The 27,112-nt window shown below is 40.9% G+C and overlaps 1 protein-coding gene across 1 annotated transcript in view; it reads left to right on the top strand.

The window, feature by feature from the left end:
* ECT2 (epithelial cell transforming 2) overlaps positions 1 to 27,112 on the top strand; it is a 79,592-nt gene that overhangs the window by 3,662 nt on the left and 48,818 nt on the right. Inside the window, exons 5-16 of the mRNA XM_030216850.1 lie at positions 981 to 1,163; positions 3,668 to 3,757; positions 7,986 to 8,093; positions 12,486 to 12,559; positions 14,504 to 14,634; positions 16,158 to 16,273; positions 16,389 to 16,451; positions 16,620 to 16,842; positions 21,451 to 21,660; positions 24,110 to 24,234; positions 25,750 to 25,869; positions 26,524 to 26,592. Coding sequence (XP_030072710.1) covers positions 981 to 1,163; positions 3,668 to 3,757; positions 7,986 to 8,093; positions 12,486 to 12,559; positions 14,504 to 14,634; positions 16,158 to 16,273; positions 16,389 to 16,451; positions 16,620 to 16,842; positions 21,451 to 21,660; positions 24,110 to 24,234; positions 25,750 to 25,869; positions 26,524 to 26,592 — 1,512 coding nt within the window. The remainder of the gene's footprint in view (positions 1 to 980; positions 1,164 to 3,667; positions 3,758 to 7,985; positions 8,094 to 12,485; positions 12,560 to 14,503; positions 14,635 to 16,157; positions 16,274 to 16,388; positions 16,452 to 16,619; positions 16,843 to 21,450; positions 21,661 to 24,109; positions 24,235 to 25,749; positions 25,870 to 26,523; positions 26,593 to 27,112) is intronic.

Here is a 27,112-nt window from a genome sequence, read left to right on the forward strand (position 1 = left end):
TTGCTGGGTAAGCCCCTGGCTCTAGAAAATGAAAATAGCGCATTTTCTAGCAGTGGAGTTGGCAGGCGACAGAGGCTGGGCCTCCACCAGATTCTAGTAGGCCCACTTCGCCATGCGCCGACATAGCAATAGCTCTACCGCTCTTTAGTAAAAGGGCCCCTTAATGAATTTGTTCTGAATTGGCAAACCCCAGTTCCCCAAAGTTGGAATACAGTTATATTCAAGCATCTTTAGCTAATATATATTAAGCATTAAAAAAAAAAAAAAAACTTGACGTGACAAATTTTGTGCTAATTAAAGGTCAAATATTTTGTTTGGTGTTTTTGCTCTAAAGTCTTTGGTAAATTGAAGCTTTGCCCTTATTGAAACTTATGTAGTCCCGCAGGCCAACTTATCCAAATGTAGCAGCAGCAGATTTGGAGTTTCTGATAAATTTATTTATACAGGAGTCCTTGTGCATTAATGATTAGCATGTGCTAAATAAGATGCCCATTATATTCCTATGGACGTCTTTATTTAGCACTTGCTAATCTGTTAGCACAACTTAGTAAAAGAACTCCATAGGTTAAAAAGTTAATTACATGACTAGGAGGCATATTTTCAAAGCACTTAGCCTTCCAAAGTTCCATAGGTTTCTATTTTACTCATCTAGTCAGACTGCCTTTAGTGATATATATATAATTTTTTTTTCCTTAAAAAAATTCACTTAAACTATAAATCAGATTCAGATCTTCATTTCAGCAATTAAAAAAAATAGCTGTGGAAGTTCATACTTATAGAGGGGGGGAAAGTGCCAACTTTGGGGAATTGGTTTAAATACTGAATCAGTTTTGGGTACTAATCATTTAACTCACCTGGGTGTATAAGGTTATTTTTAATGCACTTTGACAATGTGTAAATAGTGGTATCTCTGTGGAGGAGTGTTAACTTTTATGCTCAATTAACTTGTATATTATTGGTTACTGTGGATATATATTAAGGACATCAAAGTGCCTTGCATCAAAGCAGAATCAGTGGAAGAATTTAAAGATGTTGATTGCCCGGAATTCGAAACTGTGTTCGTGATATCAGACTTTCAGAACGAAAACTATAAGTACTTGCATAAAACTGAGTACAGAGTGCTTGGACCTCCCATAGTAATATCCTGTGCACAGAAAGGAGAGGTATGTACTGTATTTCATATGAGAATTCTGAAATGGCTGGTGCAGTGCTTTTGGGATAATTTGATTATATGCTTAGCCTTTTCCAATTTTTCTTCAGTAACATTAAAAACCATTGGTTGGGTGCAGAGGCTATAAAAATTTAATAGCATGAAACTGGTTTCTGGTGAGCTTTGTCTAAATTAGTATGCTAAAATCAGACTTCATTTTCTTTCTAAATCATTGCTAAATGAACATAAGAATGGCCATACTGGGTCCATCTATCTCAGTATCCTGCTTCCAACAGTGGCCAATCCAGGTCACACGTACCTGACAGAAACCCAAATAGTAGCATCATTCCATGTTATGAATCCCAGGGCAAGCAGTGACTTTCCAATGACTGTCTCAATAGCAGACTGTTACTACCTCCAGCAAAGAGTTGCAGAACTTAACATTCATTAAGTGAAAAAATATTTTCTCCTATTAGTATTTCCATGTAACTTCATTGAGTGTCCCCTAGTCTTTGTCTTTTCTGAAAGAGTGAAAAATTGATTACACCGCTCAGGATTTTGTAGACCTGAATCACATCTCCCCTCAGCCTTGTCTTTTCCAAGCTGAAGAGCCCTAATCTCTTTAGCGTTCCATCCCATTTATCATTTTGGTCGCTTACTCAAGGTGAGGTTGCACCATGGAGTGATACGTAGGTATTAAAGTACTTGGTTTTGTTTACCACCCCTTTCCTAATAATTCGTAGCATCTTGTTTGCTTTTTTTGGCCGCCACTTCCGTACACTGTGCAGAAGATGGGTAACTTTCTAATTGTACAGAATCTCATTTTTCATTTTCTAGGCTTTTGTCAGGTATATCAAGGGCTATGTATGTAATTTTCTGGTGCACCTAAATAGTATCTTCCTGATGTTCTTAAACCCAAGTAGCATAGAATAATTGTGCACAAGAAAGTGAAGAGTTTAACATTTGTAAATGTGTTTATTACCAAATCTTTCATTTTTGTGTAAAAAAAAAAATTGCATATTGTATGGACCAAGCACCCAAATAGTGGACTGTTATGCATTTTCATTTATAATATTGATTTGTAATAGAGGCCAACTGAGCTTTTAGTCTCAACATCAACACTAAAAGTTGTATTTTGACCCCAAATTCATTATCGGCTGAAACTGAAACTTTGTGCTCTGTCCTGTAGCTCTCCCCCAGAAGGAGCCCCACCAGGCCTACTGTACAACCGCAGGTGGTCTAGTGTCTAATCGGGCAGGAGCAGTCCTGGGTTGCTCCTGCCTGTGCCATCTCTGCTTTCAAAATGGCTGCTGCTGCAATCTGGCAAGACTGTAGCTGGAGGCTGCGGTAGCCAAGATGGCATGGGCAGGAGCAGTCCTGGGTTGCCATCTCTGCTTTCAAAATGGCTGCTGCTGCAATCTGGCAAGACTGTAGCTGGAGGCTGCGTTAGCCAAGATGGCAGGAGCAGTTGCGGACCGCTCCTGCTGTGACTAGACAGACCACCTGTGGTTGTACAGTAAGCCTCAGTTGGGGTGGGGCTCCTGTTCAGGGAAGGCAGGAAATGTTTTTCCCATTTTTTTTGCGGGGGGGTGGGGGGGGGGGAGGCTGTACTGTCTGGTTTTGACGGAAACTGAGCAGTGAATTTTGGCAGCAGGTTTTGGTTAAAACTGAAAACGAACGTTTATTGCTATCTAACTAATGTTACTTTTGATAGTTTTGCTGCCATACCTGTATGATGCCATTTCTATACAACTGTTTTGGTTGTAAATTATGAAAAATTAATAGTGATCATCATAGAATCTTCACTAGTTGTATGATGTGGATTGTATTTTCTAAAGCTTCCATGCCCCTTATTGGTGTCAATGGAAAAACTCATTTTAAAACAAAAACAATTTAATTTTACTCTTTAAATTTGGCGTTTTTATTCCAGAAGTAATGTGATCCAGGGGAGAAAAATAAATGGTTTCTCTTGACTTTAATAAGGCAAAATAATGTAGTAAACTTACTTATAAAACATCAACAGAAATTCTGTAGCAAGTGCTCAAAAATTAATTCGTGTTCAAAGTGACCATATTTCAATCCTTGCACTTCACTATAGAACTTGTCCTCTTTTCTATCAAAAATGAAAAACTGTAGTCTGTCATAATGATAGGCAAATGACAATCATTCAAAGAAGAAAAAATGCACTAATCTGAGAGAGTTAAACATGGTACAACATCCCGTCAATAACAAATCTGGCGGTTCCCTGACAATCTTAATTGTAATCCAAGGAATTCTGCAAAGCTTTGGCTATAAGTAAAAAGATGATATGCAGGTGTAAGCTAGTTTGCATTTAGGGGGGAAGCTAGGTGGACTACAGTTCTTAAAATGGGTTATTTTACTGCTAACCCGGGTTATTAGTAGCAAGGTTTCATTGCATAAAACTGCACCTGATTATCTGATTTTCTCCTCCCCCCCCCTTATTTGTTAAAAATGACTTGTGTAGCATAAACTTATATAAAGACCTTTTTATTGCAGCCTCTTCCCTTCACGTGCCGCCCACTTTATTGTACAAGTATGCTGAATCTAGTGTTGTGCTTCACGGGCTTTAGAAGAAAAGAAGAATTGGTAAGATGCTAGAATTTTGAGGGCCCAAAATTCTGTATGTTGAAGCTAAATCAAAAAGACCGCAATTTCACTTTTCTTGATCAGATTTGAAGATGTACGAAGTTGGACGTGTCAGAAATTGAGGTGCCATCTTCCTCTAAATGTTCAAATTTTATATTGGAAGTTTTAGGGATCCTTTTACTACACTGTGTTTAGGTGCACATTAACTCTCAAATTCTATATATAGTGCGTAAAATGAGGTGCTGATATTTGAGCACCAATCCAAGATGTGCGCCTAAATGAATTCTCATAGCGATGACAATTGGGAGCAAATCGACACTAATTGGCACCAATTTTGATTTATGCACACATCTTGTTATGCCCAAATCCCATGGCATGTAACGCAAAAGGAGGTGTGGTCATGGGAGGGTACGTGGGTGGATCATGGGCGTTCTTAAGACTTGTGTGCAGTGTTAGTAGAATACTGGAGATGTGCGCCCAAATCGGGTTTCAGCAGGTGTAAGTATGGCATCCAAATTTGGCTTCCGAAATCGGCACTCAGTACTATTTTGTAATGGGCTTATCTTTGCGTGCCAATTTAGCGTTGAATGTGGACTTTTTTTTTTTTTCCTGCGCCAATTTTTGAGAGCTATTTACTGAATCTATCCCTTAAAATGGTATAGTATGGTAAATCTTGTGGTAACTGCCAAATGTGTACGAGCTAGTGTTAAAAATATTTTTGGAGGAGCATGTTGGGATGGGGAGAGTGTGCTCTGCATCGAATGGTTAGCACAGGAATACTGCGTGATCCCGTATGACCTACAAAATGGGTGGCAGTAAGTGCTCCTGTGGTAATTTTTAAAAAATGGCTGTGCACTAATGCAATATTAGAGCGTGGCTGTTTAATTCAGACCTCCCCCCCCCCCCCCATCCGAAAATTGGCCATATTAGGGCTGTGGTAAAAATGGCCTTAGTGTGCTGTGAAAGACCTGTGCATATGGGCATGCTAAGTGCTTACTAACCTGCAAGCAAAAGTCGAGGAAGAAAAATCAAACACACAAACGGCAAGTGACCGTACTCACTCGCAAATGCGCAGTAGAGACCTTCTCTGCCCCGCCCCCACGTCAATACGTGATGATGGGGGGGCGGAACACAGAGGGTCTGTACTGCGCATTAATGCTGAGGGAGGGACACCGCCATCTAACGCTCCCCCCACCCGAGTCGCCGCCGCCACCCACCTTCTACCCGGTCGGGCCCTCGCTCCGCTATTGAAATAGCGAGGGTCCGGGAACGCAGCACTGAGCTCTGCTGAGCTGCCGACATCGCCCTTCCTTCTCTGCCTCTGTCCCGCCCTCGACGACGTTACGTCACACGAGGGCGGGACAGGCAGAGAAGAAGAACGAAGGCCGACGTCGGCAGCTCAGCAGAGCTCAGTGCTGCGTTCCCGGACCCTCGCTGTTTGAATAGCGGAGCGAGGGCCCGGCCGGGTGGAAGGTGGGTGGTGACGGCTCGGTGGGGGGGGGGCGTGAACTCGGAGGGGGAGGGGCAGCGGCGAACTCGGTGGTGGGGGCGGGCCTTTCAACCCCCCCTTCCTATAATAGCCCGTTTTTACGGGCTCAAAGTCTAGTACTCTTATATTCAGTGCGTAGGTGATATATGATTTTAAAACCACCTATTGACAAACATCCAAAGTGTTTCACAGTATAAAACTATATATACATTTTTCCTAAGATTTTTGAAGTAAAAATATAATTATAGGTAGCTCATCATAATGGTGGCCCCATGTCTGTTTTTCAAGTACTGCTGATCACTATCCATTTTGCTGAAGTCCCAGATTCAGGATACTCCAGTGAAGTATCCAGTGAAGGTCCAAAGGGATTGTTTCTTTTAATAACTAAATTCGCACAATGTGTCAAAACAAATATTTATGGAAAATATAATTCGATGATACCAAACACGGGTGGGGGATGGAGCTGTAGATTTTCAACAGTCCAGAAAGACAAAAAATGTCATACTGTTTGAGCTCTTGTTCACTGAGCTGCTGCTTGGGGAGGCGGGGAGGACCCCCTGGTAGGTGAGCTCCACCTCCAGGACAAGCTTCTTTATCCTTGACTTGAAGGGCCTCTGCATATTTTGTTATACATATGGACCCCAGCGGAGTATTGGCTGGGACCCACAAAAGCTCCAGTGACTAGTAAAGAGGGTTAATTTAGCCGGTGACTGTAGGCATTATTTTAAAAATAAAAAAAAAAAATGCCACCAGCTTAATATCAGCCAGTTAATAGTTTTCCTTTGGCCTTAACTGAGGAGGACGCTGGTGATACCCATCTTGGCAACCTTGGTGATTAGAATAACTAAAGCAAATTTAATTGAAACTGGAAGATATGTTATTGAGCATACTTGTCAAACTAAAGAGTAACAAATCCCTGGGACCCAGATAGTATATGCTCAAGAGTTCTGAAAGAATGGAAAACGAAGCTGCACACTTATTACTAGTAATCTGACTAAAATCAGCTAGTCCTGTAGAAGTTGACTATTGCAACACCAATATTTTCAAAACAGTAGCTACTTGGAAAAACAAAATGGATGGCCATGTAAATAATCTACTATAATAAAACGCACCCTCAGTGTTCTGAAGCCATCAGCACACTCCCTGAAGGGTTCGTTAGTTCATGGTGGTGAAGCCATTTAACTGAACATGTCTCTGTGCCCCGCCCTCGCGTCAAACATGATGACGTCAAGGGAGGAACATAGATGTTCATCCACACACCCGCCCCCACCCACACACGTCACGCCCTTCCTCCATCCCTCCCACTTCAAGGCCCGTCACGCCACTACCAACGAGGTTACACACCACCCTTTCCACCGAAAAACCTCCCCCGAAGCCTTCGCCTAGCTCTGCTGACGGAGACGAATTTCTCTTCTCGCCTGCGGGGTGTGGCGTGATGGAGTATCTGTACAAGTCTCTATGCGTGCGTCTGACATCAGACGCACAAACAGAAACGTCAACAGATGCTCATTCAACAAGGAACGCCCTGCAGCTGAGAAGAGAAGTTCGCCTCCGTCAGCAGAGGTACGCAGAGGCTTCGGGGGAGGTTTTCCAGAGGAAAGGGTGGTGTCCAGAGGGTCGAGCCGCGGAGGGAGAGGGGAGTCTGCAACTCGGTGGGAAGGGCGTGAAGGGGGCCTTGAACTGGGAGGGAGGGGGTCTGCAACTCGGGAGGGAGGGGGGGTATGGAACTCGGGAGGGAGGATGGGTGGGAATTTATCTTGCTAGCGCCCGTTTCATTGCGTTTGGAAACGGGCCTTTTTTACTAGTGGCTTAATAAAGAGCTAATGTGGATTTAGGAAAGTCTTGCCTTGCAGCAATTTTAAAGGTTTAATAGGTGAGCCAGTTGATTTTGTGTCTGCCTTTTCAGAAGACTTTTGACAGTATTATGAGAGACTCCTGAGGAAATGTTAAAACTGATGTGATAAAGAAGCCATGTCCTATTATAGACTGGGAACTGTTTAAGAATATAGCCACAGTAGAACTAAGGGGTGGGGGAGGGTGTCTTACTAAGCCATGGTAGAAATGAGCTGGCGGTAAATGCCGAGACACCCATTATATTACTATGGGCGTCTCAGCCTTTACTGCCAGCTGATTTCTACAGCGAACTAAAAGCACTACCTTGGCTTAGTAAAAGACCCCCTAATGCTCAGACTTGCCAATACTGAGTATTCCAGGGATCTTTACTGGAATAAACTTGATACAGTGTAAAAGAATATTAGCTTTTACTGATTTGAGCTCAGCTATCCTTATTTTCAGAAATTCTTTCATAGGCTTTGGAGAGAAATTGTTGGTGTCTTTTCTTTTATGCAAGCTGCTGTTTTATCCAGTGGATACAGTTGTATATCAAACTTAAGTTTAGCTCTAAACACATTAAAGAGAAATTCAAATATGATGCAACCACTAGAACATAGTCCACCAGTTAGGAAATTAGATATTCCAAAACCGGTATTGTTAAATAGCATTTCTCCTGGTAAGACCTTGTCTTTGAGCCCAAATTAGCCTTCTGAATGTTGTGCAGCCCCAGTGCATGTCACAGTATTCAGACTACTGGGAGGAGTGTACACGCTACCTTAGAGCTTGCATATTTTCAACCATTTTGAGAGGCGATAATCATGAATATATGTGCTTAAAAGCCTCAACTGCCATTTTTCTGGACCTTACGCAAATGTTTTAACACTATGCAAACACCACTCTTTTTAGATCTGCTTGGTGAACTTGGTACATCACATGGGAGGGACCATTAAGAGAGACTTCAGTTCAAAGGTTACACACCTCGTTGCTAATTCTACACAAGGAGATAAATTCAGAGTACGTATTCCAAACTATTTTAATTTTATTGCAAATTTTATGATGGTAAATAATCCCCTCCAGCTATTGAAAGCTTTATTTCAGTATAAAGGTATCATATGGTGGTGCTCAAATCTTAGCTATGGCTCTTCCTAGATGGTCTGTTTTTTTGGGATAGCCCTATTAAATATCTAATCTTATATGAGTATCCAGGTTTTAATCTATTTACAGTATCTATATAATGTCCACCTAAAGTAACTACTACACAATGTTTAATCAAATTCTTCTAACACATTTATTCATTACTATATTTTATTATCTCCATTACAAATATATTAAAATACTTCCTAAAACTCCAGCAACACTCACTCACTCATGTTTTACTACTTCTGAATTTGTGCTGCAGGTGTATGGCATACTGTTGGGGGACTTTGGCGTACAATTTTCAGTTCTTTTGTCTTTGTCAGACCAGTTAAGATAGGGTTATGTCTCAAGGCTGCCCGAGGGGCAAATTGCCCCTCGCCCCCCATTCGCACCGTCACTTCTGCCCGTCTCCAAGTCTATGTGTTGTAGTGTAAACCAATTCTGTACTCAAGCCTGAGTGAAAAAAAATCACAGATACACTCCTTCCTCTTTAATTAGATTTATATACCAAGTGTATTAGGTAGTTGTGGGAACATACCAATTGTTATATTACTGTGTCCTCCTTCGTCAACCATGCTCCTGCTATACAGATCAGATCAAAATTCTTTTTTCAAAATGAAGTCTTTGATGTCATATTTTGTTCCTAACTGATCTACACTCAGATGCATTAAACCTAATGCGCTAGCAATGTGATTTTTATACCAGTTCTAGCCAGTTTAGCTAGCAAGGAGTAAAACAAGATATGCCCAAAAGGGTACTCCAAGCTCTTTTTTTCCTATCACGGTAGCAGCTAACGAAAACGGAATGCAAAACTATTATAGAGCTAATTACTATACAAATATGTATGCAAGGCGATTCACAGCTGTTTTCCGACTTTGTGCACAGAAGCAGTCACTACCTTTACTGTGGAAAATCTAATGGGAGGTCTGGAGCTGTTGGTAATGGCTACCTGGGGCTGTTGTGAGCTGTGGACTGTCTGGTGCTGATGCAAGGAAGCTGATCTGCTTTGCTTTGCTTCTCTCTGTGGTGCAGCAACTGCTTATGCCATCCCGCCTTGCAGGAGTGACTACTGCATTGTTTACCATTCAAAACTCCTTCCTCTCACAGATGTCTGTTACATCCCCAGAAGAGAAATAAGCTACAGCTTCCTTCTTTTGCACGTCCGTGCCAAAAACCTGCTCCCTTTTAACTGGGTGCCGGGATCCGAGCTCAGAAAGTCACTGCCCGACATTATTCTGAGCTACTGAGAATATGAATGAATATGGTATTATTTCCTAACTGGAAGGCTGAAAAAATTCACTGCTAATTTACCTGCCTGAGCTAATCACACTGCCCCGAAAAGCAGAAACAGGACCCTTTAGGCTCTCCCAGACACACACCCACTTGCAATTACTCTGGTGCTGGGAGCAGCTGAAGCTGTGCAATCTCACCTTCCCCCAAAAAGGGCTACCTCTGCTATCATACACGCAGCTGATCTGCGTGTATGACAGCCGTCTGTGGCATGTGCAGAGCATCCACGCTTAGCGATGGACTTCTCTGCACGTGCTCAGCTGGCTGACTGTCTCCCCCCATATCGCATGCAAATGAGCTTTTTCACATGCTTTCTGTATCTGTTTGAGTTATTGAGGCTGATGTGATTCTGTCTCCTGGCTTGCCTTTCTGTAGTTTAGTTGTTATTGGTAGGTGCATCTTTTATTATTTAGTTGTTGCATTTGTATCCCACATTTTCTCACCTCTTTGCAGGCTCAATGTGACTTACAATACATCATGAGTAACAGAAGTGCATGAAAAAGTATACATTTAGTGATAACTGAAGGATTTTGGGTAGCATGATAATGATAGAACATGATAGTGTATTAACAAGTAAACATATTAAGAAATATTTAAGAAATATGAGTTATATAAGAAAATCTACATTTAGTAGTAGCTAAAGGATCTTGGGTACCATGATAGTGAGAAAACATGGTAGTGTTTTGGCAGGTAGACATAGTAGAGGCAGTTTTGAATGTGCGTATAGGAGTTTATATTTTGGATATTTTATATTTGGATAGTCTGTTTAGGTTTTGAAGGTTTACTCCTATGCAGTTGACTGCCCTTGGTTTTGTTAAGTGTAAGGAGTGTGCTTGGTTTCTGGTTGCATTTCCCCAGTTTCTGTTTTTACAATATTCATGCTGAGCCAGAACAGTGTTGAAATGCATAGCTTAGTCATAGTAACACTTTTTTTTTCCCAACTGAAGGAGCTTATTGTAATCTAAGATAGCATGTTCGGTCGTTTTACTATTGCTTGCTGTTAACAAAATTGTGTTATGTTAAACTGTACCTGCTGTACATCACTTTGGGTGAATATCTTCATAAAGGTAATCCTGCCTGCCTTAACACTTGAGCCTGCTGCCTGCTCTATCCCGTTCTTTCCTTCACTAACATCTGACCCATGTCTGTAGAAATGGCTTGAGCTTGTTATACTATTGCTGCTCCTCTTGGCAGAATGGCATATTTAGAACTTGTGGATGGAAATGTTTCTTCATGGTGGTAATCTGGCAAGATCAGTAGAGAGAACTTGGTTGGGTTTTTAAAAATTTTCTTTAATGGTTGCTGTGCAGGTGACTAGTGTCAGAACAGTAACAGTGTGTAGGAAGCTTCGGCCACTTTTTTCCTGCAGCAGGCCAGATGCTGGGAAAAGGGGATGAGGGAGAGGGAAATGGGAGGTTTTTTGCAACTACATTCAAAGTGGTTTACATATATTCAGGTACTTATTTTGTACCAGGGGCAATGGAGGGGTTAAGTGACTTGCCCAGAGTCACAAGGAGCTGGAGTGGGAATCAAACTCAGTTCCCCAGGATCAAAGTCCACTGCACTAACCACTAGGCTACTCCTCCACTAGCAACATTCCATGCTACTATTTGAGATTCTACATGGAATGTTGCTATTCCATGTAGAAGTCGGCCCTTGCAGATCATCAATGTGGCCGCACAGGCTTCTGCTTCTGTGAGTCTGACATCAGACTCGCAGAAACAGAAGCCTGCGTAGCCTTCTATATGGAATGTTGCTAGTGGAATAGCAACATTCCATGTAGAATCTCCAATAGTATCTATTTTATTTTTGTTACATTTGTACCCTGCGCTTTCCCACTCATGGCAGGCTCAATGCGGCTTACATGGGGCACTGGAGGGTTAAGTGACTTGCCCAGAGTCACAAGGAGCTGCCTGTGCCTGAAGTGGGAATCAAACTCAGTTCCTCAGGACCAGAGTCCACCACCCTAACCACTAGGCCACTCCTCCACTGTTGCTACTATTTGGGATTCTACATGGAGTGTTGCTATTCCACTAGCAACATTCTAGAATTTCCAATAGTATCTATTTTATTTTTGTTACATTTGTACCCCGCGCTTTCCCACTCATGGCAGGCTCAATGCGGCTTACATATTTTATACAGGTACTTATTTGTACCTGGGGCAATGGAGGGTTAAGTGACTTGCCCAGAGTCACAAGGAGAGCTGCCTGTGCCTGAAGTGGGAATCAAACTCAGTTCCTCAGTTCCCCAGGACCAAAGTCCACCACCCTAACCAATAGGCCACTCCTCCACTGTTGCTACCATTGGAGATTCTACATGGAATGTTGCTATTCCACTAGCAACATTCCATGTAGAAGCCTGCCCTTGCAGATCAGCAATGCAGCCGCGCAGGCTTCTGTTTCTGTGAGTCTGACGTCCTGTGCGGCCGCGTTGCAAGGGCAGGCTTCTACATGGAATGTTTCTAGTGGAATAGCAACATTCCATGTAGAATCTACAAATAGTAGCAACATTCCATGTTGAATCTACAAATAGGAAAAGGGAACTGGGACTTGATATACCGCCTTTCTGAGGTTTTTGCAACTACATGCAAAGCGGTTTACATATATTGAGGTGCTTATTTTGTACCAGGGGCAATGGAGGGGTTAAGTGACTTGCCCAGAGTCACAAGGAGCTGGAGTGGGAATCCAACTCAGTTCCCCAGGATCAAAGTCCAGTGCACTAACCACTAGGCTACTTCTCCACGCTGCTTCTGTCTCAAGAGGAACATGTGGGTGTATCTCTGTGTGGCTGCTCATGTTCTCTCTTACCCCACCCCAAAACCAGGTAAGTTGGGTGACTATTGTCACTATCGTGTGCAATTGCTCTGCTGATTTAATGGGTTGCAATGGCGCAGAGTGGCATTAACTGATAACCTTTTCTCATTCTCTTGGGTAGTTAAAATATTTTTGTATATTATGTATACTTTTCTGCTTTTTCTAGGTTGCAGTGAGCTTAGGAACGCCTATTATGAAACCTGATTGGATCTTGAAGGCTTGGGAGAAGAGAGATGAACTGTAAGTGTTGACTTTTTTTTTTCTTCTTCTTCTGAAAGGGTATTCTTTACAGCGAGTCTATCTTTACTTATAGAGTAGGAATGTGCTTTAAACAAAATTTAAAAAAAATGGTTGCTGGAAAACTAAAACATTTCATAGTTTATAGATTCTGTGTAAACCAACAAAGAACTGTTTAAAGAATCCCTTGTTTTTTTTTTTTAATTCAAAACACGTTTGTAATTTGCAAGACTCCTATTTTGGTCACTCTCTTATGTGCTGTAAGGTCTATGCAACATAGCATCTGGCATCTTACATTGAATTTAAGATCAACTGCTGCTTTAGTGTAATACTGTGCAGGTGGCTGTTTAATAGGTTTTGCATCCATAAGAAGCCTGAACTTGCCAACAGCAAATCATGAGTCTCTCACCTGGGTTCAATAAAGGATGGCTGCCAGGTGGAATGATGCAAACGTTGCTGTAGAAAAAGGCTGAGCCAGCACAACTTGCTTTTGAGTTCCACAACTATTTTGTTTCTACCAGGCTACGTACTGTTAACTGTTCAAATACTGTATATCTTGTACTGTTAGCAATTGAAGAGGTGAGTTCCAAAAACCTGTTAAGTACGTCTTGGAAATGCTGCCTTTTTAGATATCCATAGGAAGTGTGAAATTCGCACTAAAAGGCATTTATTTGTAAAGTACATGAGATTAAGTGAAAACATTTTCTTATGTTGGCTATAACTGTCTAGGGCAGGGGTAGGCAACTCCGGTCCTCGAGAGCCGCAGGCAGGTCAGGTTTTCAGGATATCCACAATGAATATGCAGGAGATAGATTTGCAAGCACTGCCTCCATGGCACAATATTCATTGTGGATATCCTGAAAACCTGACCTGCCTGCGGCTCTCGAGGACCGGAGTTGCCTACCGCTGGTCTAGGGGATCGCTTTTGAATTTACCTCTTTGCAGCAAAATGCACAAAATGTTTGGAGGCTTCAACGTTTTGTAAAGTGTGCTGATATCGCACTCATTTCTCCATAAGAGAAATGCTTCTAGAACAGGGGCTCTCAACCCAGTCCTTGGGATACACCCAGCCAGTCAGTTTATTCAGGATACCCGCAATGAATATGCATGAGAAGTTTGCATGTATTACCTCTGTTGTATGCAGATCTGTCTCATTCATATTCATTGTGGGTATCCTGAAAATTTGAATGGCTAGGTGTGTCCCAGGGACTGGGTTGAGAAACCTTGCTCTTCAACAGTATGTGGACTTGGTTTATTTCGATCAAAAGACCTGCTTCTGGAAACTTTAAACTGTCGCTTGGACTGAATAACAAAAGAACAAGAAATTATAAAAATAAATAACTATGAATTTAAACGTCTTTATGATTTTTAAATAAAAAGTTGGTGAATAAAACAGAGGTTTTGGTCCTGGAAGGCAAATGATTGATTACATGCAGAAGGCTCAAGGGTTTGGGAGACCTAATAGCCTTGCTACTGATGAATCTCTGATGCCTCCGGGTCCCCTTTTCTTCTTTTTTCCACTTATAAAATGTTGCATGTATGTCCAATCTTATCAGTGTAATGAACCTTGTGTAGATAAAATTTGGCATGCCTGCTAGCTTCCAATTTGTTGGTGAAGGGAAGCTAATCCCCTCTTTTTTGCTTTTAATATTTTCTTAAGGTGTGTGTCCCGTTTGGATAACTTTTCAGTTTTTTGTTTCTTTTTCTTTACATTTTTTTTAAATAGTCCATGTAGTTACAAATTTTGATGGGTGCAGTAATAAGGCAGTGTTTTTACCATCTCTATTTTGTTTATGGGGGTCTCTTGGTTCCAAATCTATCTCTATAACGTTATACCAAGAGCAACTCAAATGTTGTTCGGCAGTGTGTGGTTGCCTTAATGTTTACATTTCAATTAACCGGACCTCAAGGCATCCATATTTACCATACCATATTTTTTTTTCTCAGTGACTTCTCAGCAGCTGCTGATGGTTTCAAAAATGAGTTCAAAGTTCCTCCATTTCAGGACTGTACGCTGAGCTTTTTTGGATTCTTGGATGAGGAGAAGGCCAGCATGGAAGAAATGACAGAGAGGCAAGGTATAAGTCTGAGAACTTTTGACTGTGGGTTACCTAAATTCAAATTAATCTTTTCTGTATGACTTTTGTCCCAAAACAAATTTTTAGTGTTCTCTCCAAATAACTTCTGTCACTTTTACTTAGCTTAAAATATTTTTGCTACCTAGAAATCTAGTGTATTCAAAACGTTTTTTATATTGATTTGTACTTTCCAAGCTAGACCAAGGTTCAGTTGGGGGCTCATTTTCAAAAGAGAAAAATGTCTAAAAAGTGGCATAAAGCAGCATTTTGTTGTTTTGGCTTTTTCTTTCACAAAAAAGTCCAAATCAGTATTTTCAAAACTTATTTTTCAGACGTTTTTCTGTGCTGTTCTTCTGCAGTGGATCCAAATCTCAAGGGGTGTGTCGGGGGCGTATTAAGGACGGGATGTGGGTGTTCCTAAGACTTAGATGTTTTCAGCCATAATGGAACAAAACAAACCATTCAGGACTAAAACTAAGATGTTTTTATAATGAAACACAAAAAGGTGCCCTAAATGACCAGGTGACCACTTTAGGTCATTGGGGGGTGACTCCCCAATACCCCCTCCCACCCCCGAAAACGTGTGAATAAAAATAGACTTACCAGCCTCTGACAGCCTCAGATGTTGGGTCTATTAGAGCAGCATTCAGGTCCTTGTAGTGGTCAGTGCAGTATGAAGTGGGGGACTTGGGGTCTCCCTCTTCCTTTAGCTGTTACACTTGTGGTGGAAACTATGACCCCTCTAAAAGTCACCAAAACTCTACTGCACCCACATATAGGTCCCTCTTCACCCATAAGGGCTATTGTAGTGGTGTACAGTGGGGGGGGGGGGGGGGGGTAGTGGGTTTTGGAGGGACTCAGGGGACAAGATAAGGGAGCAAAGGTAAGATGTGTATCTGGGGAGCATTTTTATGAAGGGCAGAGAAGTGCCCTCTAGAGTTCCCCATTGCTGTCCTGGGATGGGACCAGTCTCCTAAAAATGATGGCTCCAATAGCATGAATCTCTACATTTTGCAATTTTTTTTTTAAACAATGGACAAAAAAACCCCCAAAACGTCCAAAGTACAAAACCTTGTTCAAAACAACAGTATTAACAGTATTAAAAAAAAAAAATAGACAAAAAAGCACAGAACCTTGTTCAAAATAGTATTTTTCTTTTTCAAAAGTGACCTTCTTTTCTATTTGTTTTCCAAGATTGGACTTAGACGGCATATCGAAAATGCCTGTCCAAGTGAATTGGTGTATATAAAAAAAAAAATTCAAATATATATATATTATTTTTTCCAGGTGACATTTGTGCCATATTTTCCTAATAGTTCTAGTTTGTCCATATAAGAAACTGCCCTATTACCAACCTAATTTTAGATTGCTCTAATTTTTTGCTGAAAAAAATGTATGGTGTTTGTGGAGTGTGCTATGTTGAATATTCTAACATGCAGCCTCAACAGTAAGAACGTAAAATGAGATAAATTGAAATAAATTTAATTTTGTTTTCTTACATTTTATACTGTATGTGCTCTTAGGTGGGAAATATCTTCCAGTTGGTGATGGAAGATGCACCCATCTTGTGGTGGAAGAAAGTACAGTCAAGGATCTTCCATTTGAGCCTTCAGAAAAACTTTACATTGTGAAGCAAGAGGTAGGCATTCTGTTGCAAGTATTAGTGAATACCTATTAGCTTAATGAGCAGAACAATTTCTACTTTAATGCCAACGCTCTTATTTTAACTGTGCACACATTATTTTTTCTCTTAGTGGTTCTGGGGAAGTATTCAGATGGATGCTAGAGCAGGAGAAACTATGTATTTATTTGAAAAGGTAAGGAGGTAGTCATTTTTTTTTTTTTTTGTGTGTTTTGTTTTTTGTTTTTGTTCTTGTTTTAGTGGAGATGCTTAGAATTTTAAAAACTGCAGTAATTTTTTATTGTGAGAATTAACAAAGTGCTTGATCTTAACACTGATTTTTTGGTTTGTGTTTTTGTTGCAGCCGGATAGTCCAGCATTGAAAAAGTCAGTATCTCTCCTCACCTTGAGTACACCAAATAGTAATCGCAAGAAGCGCCGCTTGAAAGAGACACTTGCTCAGCTGACTAGAGAAACTGACCTTTCCCCATTCCCCCCTCGAAAACGCCCATCGGCTGAGCATTCCCTCTCTGTAGGGTCTTTGTTGGATATCTCTAACACGCCTGAGTCTGCAAAGTCCCATGCAGGTACAGTAAAAGGCCCTGAAGATGTTTTGTGACTAAACATTTAAGTGTGTGTGTGCCCTTTTTTTCATATAGTTTAAATGTCGTCATTTTTCAGGGATATGTCTGGTTCTGAGGAGGTGACAGATTGCAATTGGTCCAAAAAGCAAAGTACAGCAGAAAATGCATGCAGGGAGCTCATTCTTTCCATGGGGGTGGGGAGGGAGAGGGAAAGAATTCACAGGGAATAAAGCAGTCACCCTCATCCTTATCAGACCAGCCTAAATGAATGGGTTCTGTTACCACACCCACACACTGATGATGGCGACGGAGGGGAAAGCTTTCCAAGCTGGTGATCTTTCCTGATGATTGGTGCAGCAATCTTATGACAATGTTTGTCCACGGCAGATGGGACAGATTGAGTAGAAGAAAAGGCTGGAGTCTTTCTACGCTGAAGTTGTAGGGCTCCTGAGCCACAATTCAAAGGCTGTTTTCCTCTGTATGTAGGGAAATACCTAGTGGGATTGTTTCTTGGGAGTCTTGATCAGAGGTCCTAGTGAGCCTCAGAGTGGGGATTGGCTGGCCTCAAATGGAAGAGGCTGATTTCCCTGCTTCAGGGCAGGTGGCACATTTTAAGTTTTTTTGGGTGGGGGGGAGCTATGTTGGAAGAGAAGAATGTAATCTGCTGTCTTAGAACAGCTAAGTTTCTTCCAGTGCTGTGTGGAGGAGACTGAACCGTTGACCCTCTAGGAAGGATTGGTATAGTAAAGTGCCTGCTTAAATCCTGCTGTCAGTGTAGCTTACAGGTATGCAGAGCTCTATAGGAGGGAGTAAAGTGGTAACAGAACTCCTCTAGATGGAATCTGAGTCTTCTTGCTGTGGTTTGGGGTTGCTAGTTGGCTATTATAGAAGGTACAGTTTCAGAAGTAAATACAGGAAAGGGAGATCTCAAGGCTGGGCCACATGGAATCTCTGGCACCAGCAGGTGTGAGTAAGAAAAGCTGTTCAGCACTTCATTTATCAGTTGGACTTGGGGGTGGGGGGAGTTGAGAATCCCAAGTTTATTCGCCTACAAGGATCTGGTTCTTGCAGAAAGGCTTGGCAATGAAGCCACAGGATCAGCAGTAGAACTCTCCTGGTGTCCAGAGATGATAAATTGGTGGTACCTGTGTTAATTGTTTGTGTGTTTAGGAGGGAAGGAGTCTGATCCCACCCTTAAAATGTGTAGTCTCTGGAAGGAGCGGTTATTCAGAGGGGTACCTAGAGTCTGGTCTCAAAGGAGGTTGAGTTTCTAGAGGTGGCGATAGTATGTGAGAGCTTGCTGGCAAGATCCTTGTTCTGTCAATTGTAGCTGCCAGTACAGGCATAGACCAAGACTTCAGATACTGGTGAAGTGACTTTCTTAGGCATGTTTTATAACCTGGCACAGACTGGCCAAGTCTATGGCAGTGGATTTATTAGTGCATTGGTTGGCAGATAATGTCCAAGGATGATGGACTGCAAACGTTTTGTTGCATCTAAAGTCAACATTTCATATGATTTCTCATCTATGAGCTGTCAAGAGACCTTTGCTGATATATTTTTCAGTTCTTTTAATGCTGCTGTTCATCTCTCGTTAAATTATACTTTTAAAGTTATACTTAATCCATGCGGCTTTTTCATGTTGTCAACGTCCTTTTAGACCATTTGTTAGACACTGTATGTACTGGGTCAGGTAGACCAGATGGTTCCATACTCCACTACCTGTAATTCTTATCAGACGGGCTGCAAGACAGAAGGCTAAACCTTCGAGGTTCCCGGATTCACTAATTTGGTTATTACCTGATCCTGAAGCTCACAGGAGGAGATATACTACTAGCTATGGTTACCATATTTTCCCAAAAAAAAAAAAAAAAAAAGAGGACGCATGCCCTGCCCCCTGTCACTTTGACAACCCCCCCCCCCCCCCCCAAGAAAGCCAGATTATCTCTCTCTCCCTGCATGTTATCCTCTCCTCAATTTTCCAGCCTCCCTCCTCTCCACCCACACGACTCCATTCACTACTCCTCCCTTACTGTAGTGCCCTGGTAGTCTAGCAGCCTCTTCATGGAAGGAAATAGCCCCCTCTTTCCTGCCCAGCACAGCTGTAGACCCCTCTCGTTCCCGGTGCCGATTCAAAATGGCTGCCAAGAGTTCAAGCAGTGACCTCGCAAAACTTCTGCGGAAGTCTCGTGAGGCCGCCGCTTGAACTCTCGGCAGCCACTTTGAATTGGCGCCAGGAGCAAGTGAAGTCTGTTGCTGTACCGGGCAGGATAGAGGGGACTCTTCCCTGCCCCAAAGAGGTTGCTACACCATCGGGGCACCACACCAAGGGAGGGGAGGATAGGACACCCCTGAGGCCTACCTTTCCCTGCCAGCCTGTCTGTTCATCCACAGATGGGCAGTCTGGTAAAACCTGTTTAGATCCCTGCAGCACTCCACTATTCACCCTGCTCCGTTGAGAAAAATGGCCATTTAACCCTACCCTCTGTCTTTTGTCCAGTAACCAATTCTTTATCCACAGAAGGACATTGCCTCCTACTCCACGACTTTTTAAAATTTTCTCATGAGTATCTCATGAGGAACTTTGTCAAAAGAATTTTGAAAGTCAATATGTACTACATTATCCGGCTCACTTTTATCCATACGTTTGTGTCTTCAAAGACATGAAGCGCATTGGTGAGGCAAGACTTCACTTGGCTGAAACCATGCTGACTCTGTCCCATTAAACCATGTTTGTCTACGTGTTCTGTAATTTTCTTTATAGTAGTTTCCACTATTTTTTCATGGCATTGAAGTTAGGCTTACAGATGTGTAATTTCCCGGATCACCCATGAAATCCTTTTAAAAATTTGACATTACATTGGCTACCCTCCAGTCTTCAGGTACTATTGACGATTTTAGCAGGTTACAGATCACTAACGGTTTCAGTACCCTGGGGTATATACCATCCGGTCCAGGTGATTTATCACTCTTTAACTTGTCGGTTTGGCTCAGTACATCTTCAGGTTCGTAGAGATTTCTTTCAGTTCCTCTGTATCGTCGCCCTCAAACCATTTCTGTTACAGATACATCTTGTCTTCCATAAAAACCGAAGCAAAGAATTCCCTTTTTCTCCTTCATGATCTAACAGTCCCACAGATTCCCTGAAGGCTTTCTGCTTCTGATGTACCTGAAAAAGGTGTTACTATGAGGTGTCTGTGTGTGTTTTGGTGTTTTTTTGTTTTTTTTTGTCTCTGTGGCAAGTTTTTCTTCACATTCTTTTAGCTGCCTATATTAATGTTTTGCACCTATCTTGAAGGTGCTTATGTTGCTTATTTTCTTCATTTGGATTTTTTTTTTGTTCTTTGAAGGATGTTCTTTTAGCTCTAATTGCCTCTTTCAGTTCACCTTTTAACCATGCTGCCTGTCATTTGCTCTTTCTTCAGTTGCTATTTTATTGCTTTTAACATAGTAACATAGTAGATGACGGCAGAAAAAGACCTGCACGGTCCATCCAGTCTGCCCAACAAGATACCTCTTCTGTATACCCTACCTTGATTTGTACCTGTCCTCCTCAGGACACAGACCATATAAGTCTGCCCAGCACTATCCCCGCCTCCCAACCACCGGCTCTGGCACAGACCGTATAAGTCTGCCCAGCACTATCCCCGCCTCCCACCATCGGCTCTGGCACTATCCCCGCCTCCCAACCACCAGTCCCGCTTCTCACCACCGGCTCTGGCACAGACCGTATAAGTCTGCCCCGCCTCCCACCACCGGCTCTGCCACCCAATCTCGGCTAAGCTCCTGAGGATCCATTCCTTCTGAACAGGATTCCTTTGTTTATCCCACGCATGTTTGAATTCAGTTACCGTTTTCATTTCCACCACCTCCCACATGTCTCCTAGTTTGGTGCATTCGCAGTTTCTCACTGAAGCATAAGCCTCCCTGCATATTATAGCTCAGATAAGTGGCTTGATTGGTTTTTTTTTCCTACATTGTGCATCTTTTGGCTACCAAGGCTTGGCTATTCGAAATACTGAATATTCTGTGGTGAATTACTTGGAACTACTTTTTTTTTTTTGTCCATCCGCTAGGGCATGGTCATAACCCATTTGTCTGGGCCAGTCTGGTAGGAGAAAATTTTCCGGTAAGGACATTAATGTTCCTTTCTGCTGTTGGGAAGATTTTCTGGTTTTATGTTGGCAACTTTTTTTATCTCACTAGTTGATTGCAGTTCATGCAGTAAAGATTTGTGCTTTCAAGGCTGGAATTTTTTTCTCCAATGCAAAAATTCTGCAAATTATTTCTGGTCTCTAAATGAAAACGGTCAGAAGATAGCCTGTCTGGTTTCCAGTATCAGAAGTGCAACTTCAATCTCCCAGTTAATTGAAGTACACAATCTATAACACTTGTGTTAATATAAATCAATAATAAAGGTGAACAAAAGATCTGGAGTGTACCTTAACTGCTGTGAATGAGAATGATACATGTACGTATTAGGAAATGTGAATAAATTCAATAGAATATTGATTCTTATGGGGATGATAACCATAGCAGTGAAATATGAATGGTTGATAACTAACCTGTGCTCAAATATCTAATATGAAATAATGATAAGCTTTTTTTCAGATTATTCAGAGGGCAGAATAGCATTAAGAAAATCGTTCAGTGGTAGAGGACAGTCCATCTCCCATCAGAGCAGTAGATGTAGTGAGACCAGGAGGAAGACCAGTAAGAGGAAATGCAGGAGTATGAAAGAAAGCAACAAGCCCTTGGATAATTCTGTACAACTGTTGCATCCTGTAGATTCTCTTCAGAAAATTCACACAACTTCTAGTAGTAAGTTATCTAGAATGTTAGAATTTCAGGCAAAGTGAAGCTTGTCCTCCTCAAATGCAGCCCTTTTCAAGAGGAGCAGGACACGGTGTTGGGAAAACTAATGTAATATAGAACATAGAGTATTAGGCAATACAAAGAATATACTTGCAATGCCACAAGAAAGAAGCATGTTGCTATCTCCCTCTGGCAAAGTGTGAGGTTGGCAGTGTGCATATGTAGCTGCATTAAACGGTATGTTCTTTGGATGTGTTTAGACTGGAGGAGGTAAATGGTGCTTTTATATACGTTTAAAATCATGCATGCTATTTTCCCATACATGGCTGTAGGTATAGGTTTATGTAGGTGGTTTTAATGTGTATGCTTGAAATTACATTGATTTAAAAAAAAAAAAAAAAAAACATGCACTAAACCATTGTTTTTACAACACTGCATATTTGAAAATCACCCCTTTATTGACAAGCATCTCTACTTAAGTATATTTGGCAGAATCTAATATTCTTGAGCACTTGCTTTGTAGCTGAATACTTACATTAAACAGAAACAGATGGTCAACTAATTTTATAAGAGTTCATTTTTCTTATGCACAGTTTGTTTATTAAAAGTTTATTTTTGCAGGAAAGCTTTTTTTTTCACCAGTTTTGCAGTACTAATTACATTTGAATCCAAAACAGTCACTAGAAAAATGAGCCTTTTTATTACTCTGTCAGATTAAAAATGAAATTTAAAATTAAAATACTAAATCATGCATATTTAACAAAGCTAATCATTCCAGCGAATGAATAGTCTACTGAAGATTAATATTTTGGAAGTGAAATCTTCAGTGGTAGGAAATCTTCCCAAAATCGTAGTAGTAGAAGGCTTCTGCTATTCGATACAACCTTCTGAAACTGGTCAGTTTTATATAAATACTTTACTAGCTATCAAATCAGTAAAACTTCCTTAATGGTACCAAACCATACCAAGCCTCATTGTAGCCAGTGCTACCTGTTTTACCTCCTTTATGACTCCTGGAGGCAATGGGCACATGAATTAGTGGGAGAGTAAGAATGCTTGTCAGCAGGATGGCTCAGAGGCCCTGTGGGGATACCCTTCTATAGGGTGTACAGGTGGTATACATGCAAACCTCACATGCACACCATAACGTATGAAATATTGGATTCTTATCACAAAATACCAGTTAACATGAACTTTCATACTGTTTCCATCACCTATTAAGAAATTTGAGACCACAATTGAGCTTTTAATGAGAAAGTAAATGATATACTGAAGCTTGCAGTAAGTGAAGGTAGTACACACCTTCTCCATTTGCCTCATTGCTTTGTTTCCTGCAAATGGCAATCATCCAGTGTATTAAAAATGTTTTGGAAATGTGAGTATTAATGGACCACCATTCTATAGTTTCATAACTATCACCCCAAACACTATTAGGAATACATTTAAATCCTTTTTATTTTATTTTTAAATTGATATTAACTTTATTGGTGGGTTTTTTTTTTTATATTTTTTATTATTGCATGAAGACAGAAACAATCAATTGTGAACAAAAACCACTCAACTTCAAGTCTGTAACAAAAACAGTACAGTAACACAGAAGTGTTGACACCTTGACACCTTTTTCACAGTTTTTTATCCAAGAGTCATTAGTGTCCTTTTTTGATCCATTTAGTTCTTCTGTGTGCTGCTGCAGTAGCAGAAAAAAAAACCTGTGATTTCCCTGTTTGTTTGTTTTTTAACTGATGGTTTTAAAACCTAGGTTATCAATCGAAAGAGGTGGGAGAGAAGCCTCCATCTTAAAAATGTTTCTCTGGAGTTGGGAACCCCAGTGCCAGAAGAGGAATCTCAAACTAGTACTTAGGGATTACAAAACCATAAATGGAAGAAGTGTTAATTTCCTTTTTATAGTAAGGAAACAATAGGCTGATCTTTGGAACATTAGGTTTCCTTATTCTGCAAATCACATGATTTATAAATTTACTCAAGTTTCCAATTCAATAGAAATTGTGTTAAATGTGTGAAATTGCTGTTTTAGTAAAGATTGGAAAAATTTGTTTGTTCAGGATTTTTCACATTTTAGATATGAATTTTTTTTTTCTATTTAAAGTACTTATTGAATAAAAAGAGATAACACAAAACAGAGGTTCAAAGAAATACAACATCATAGACAAATATTACAGATCTTCTCTAATAAGATGGAAAACATCGTATTCTAGTGTCAATGAACATCTTTAAAAAAGAGAACAAAATGATAATCTCGAGTATCCAAGTACACCAAATGAGTAACTTCCATATTTTATTATAAGTTTTATTAAAAGTACACCCTTAGCCATCCCCCAAAAGAAATAGAAAAATGGAAGGAAAAAAAATCGTTTTGAGAGATGGGGATTGGATGGGATGAGATGTTAAGAATTTTTTGGAAAAATATTGAAATTGAGTATTTTCTTCTCATTAGAAACACCAAAACCGTCAAAATTTTCTACACATCTGCCTCAGAAGCAGTCTGCAAGATGGCAAGTGGCAATGGAGTTGTATCAAACAGAAAGCAACTATGTTGATATCCTTACTACTGTAGTTCAGGTAAATTAAATTCTTCCACATTATCTTGTAATCCTTGGTTTTTGTGCATTTAAAACTGTTATGTAACAGTTTTCTTTAAGAGTGTGTTGTAGAAGCAAAGCAATACTAGAAAAGGCATGATATCTCCGGTCTTGAAGCAGCCTCCAGTTTATAACTAGTGAATTTGTGTCGGCAAACTTTAATTATCCGATTTATCAGAGGACACTAATCCATTTTTTGATATTCTGTAATTGGGACACCCTTAAATCTGCAGTTAGCAGTTTTCACCAGCTCAATAAGTAATAGACATTGAATTTAGATGATTGTTTTGTTCACTTTTTGTTGTTGTTTTTGTTACATTTGTACCCCGCGCTTTCCCACTCATAGCAGGTTCAATGCGGCTTACATATTATATACAGGTACTTATTTGTACCTGGGCAATGGAGGGTTAAGTGACTTGCCCAGAGTCACAAGGAGCTGCCTGTGCCTGCAGTGGGAATCGAACCCAGTTCCCCAGGACCAAAGTCCACCACCCTAACCACTAGGCCACTCCTCCACTGTTGCTACTATTTGAGATTCTACATGGAATGTTGCTATTCCACTAGCAACATTCCATGTAGAAGTCGGCCCTTGCAGATCACCAATGTAGCCGCGCAGGCTTCTGCTTCTGTGAGTCTGACGTCCTGCACGTACGTGCAGGACGTCAGGCTCACAGAAACAGAAGCCTGCGCAGCCTTCTACATGGAATGTTGCTAGTGGAATAGCAACATTCCATGTAGAATCTCCAATAGTAGCAACATTCCATGTAGAATCTCCAATAGTATCTATTTTATTTTTGTTACATTTGTACCCTGCGCTTTCCCACTCATGGCAGGCTCAATGTGGCTTACATGGGGCAATGGAGGGTTAAGTGACTTGCCCAGAGTCACAAGGAGCTGCCTGTGCCTGCAGTGGGAATCGAACCCAGTTCCCCAGGACCAAAGTCCACCACACTAACCACTAGGCCACTCCTCCACATTAACGTGCAGTATCATGGTCATAATTAGCAGAGTTGCATTTAACGTTTCCTGTTTCAGGAGGTGCAGAGTGGATCTGTGCTAATTGCACAATTCAGTGCACGGCATGTGCCGTGCACGAACTGCAGTATGCTCTCCTTGCCCATTCTCTGCCCATGCCCCACTTAGTTGCTGCCCTTATCGCATGGATTAGGAGATGCTAAAACACGAAACCAGTTACTTTGTTTGATAATAGTTAACACGCATGAATTCGGACTTTAAGTGCCTATTGCACTTTTAGTAAAAGGAACCCCTTAGTGTTGTATTTAAAATGCACAGCATAGAATTTATAACTGACATGGCTTCTATTGTATCCTATGTATTTTTTCTACTACTTAGTTCAGGATGTAAGGTGATGGATTTATACTTGGTGCAGTATGCAATTTCCTTTTTAGATATTTAGACTGACGTTCAGTGGATGATAGATCATTTCTAGTTTTTTTTTACTAGAAATTACCCACCGAGTCTGTGTGTGTTTCAGTTGTTCCAAGTTCCTTTGGAAAAGGAAGGACAGCTTGGAGGACCAATCCTAGCTCCAGAAGAAATTAAGGCTATTTTTGGCAGTATTCAAGACATCCTTGATATTCACACAAAAATAAAGGTATCTTTTAAGTTTTTAAATGTTATTGCCGAGCATTCCGTCACAAGATGCAGAGAAACTTATCTAGTAATAGTAGATATGAATCCCTGACATACAAATGTCTGAGTACAGTGTACCTCAATGTATGGTACATGGTATAATAGATTTTGGGAGATGAGAGTGAGTTATTTTTTGTAAAGATAAGATGGAAAGCTAAATTGATGTACTCGTGAGATAACAGATTTAAGAGATGGAAATGGAAGAAGCACGAATGGGCAATAAGGGTGACTGCCTGGTTAGGTTAATTGGGTAGCAAAAGGAAGACTGGTGGTAGGGTTTAAGCGTCTGTTGTCTCTTGTCACCTGTTGCTTTATGCGTTTAGAAGATTACATGCCCCTTTGGAACAGGGATGCGTTTGTGGTAATAGGAAATTTGGGGCCCTAAATGCTGATTTCAGCACCATATTCAAAATGTTGTTTTCCTAGCTCTTACAGCGTAAGTTCGCAAAGTTGTCACTCAAACTATAGTGGCTGAGTTTCTTCAAAAAGACGGTAAATATTAATAAGTAAGCTTTGTTCCACTAAAAGATTTTAATTATTTTGAAACATTTCTGTATAAGAGCAAATCCATAACCTTGCCTTACATAATAAATGAGATTTACCTTTTCCCCCTTAGGACGATCTTGAAAATCTGATGAGAGACTGGGCAGATAATAAAAGTATTGGCAACGTCTTTCTTAATTATGTAAGTCCTTTTCTTTAAAAAAAAATGGGGCACCCCTATCACACTCTATTGAGGAACATAATTGTGCTTATGAGAAGTGTTTTGTCATTGCTTGGGATGTGAGAAGGAATAAACAGGATTTTTTTGCTTAATACATAGGAGTAAGGTACTAGATTTACTTGCCTGCCACACACACACAGTAGAAGTGAGTGTGGTGGTTTCCTGCTTTGAGGCTTTCGGCTCAATTCCTTTACCTCTTAATTGTTTTGCCTGTTTACCTGTCTTATTTAGATTGTGAGCTCTTTGAGCAGGGACTGTCTTTTCGTATATGGTGTATAGCGCTGCGTATGCCTTGTAGCGCTATACAAGTGATAAGTAGTAGTATTAGTAATGTAGAAGCCTGCCCTTGCAGATCAGCAACGTAGCCGCGCAGGCTTCTGTTTCTGTGAGTCTGACGTCGTGCAGGTGCAGGACGTCAGACTCACAGATATAGAAGCCTGCGCGGCCGCGTTGCTGATCTGCAAGGGCAGGCTTCTAGATG

This window comes from Microcaecilia unicolor, chromosome 10 (genome assembly GCF_901765095.1).
Source record: "Microcaecilia unicolor chromosome 10, aMicUni1.1, whole genome shotgun sequence".
Taxonomy (NCBI): Eukaryota; Metazoa; Chordata; class Amphibia; order Gymnophiona; family Siphonopidae; genus Microcaecilia; species Microcaecilia unicolor.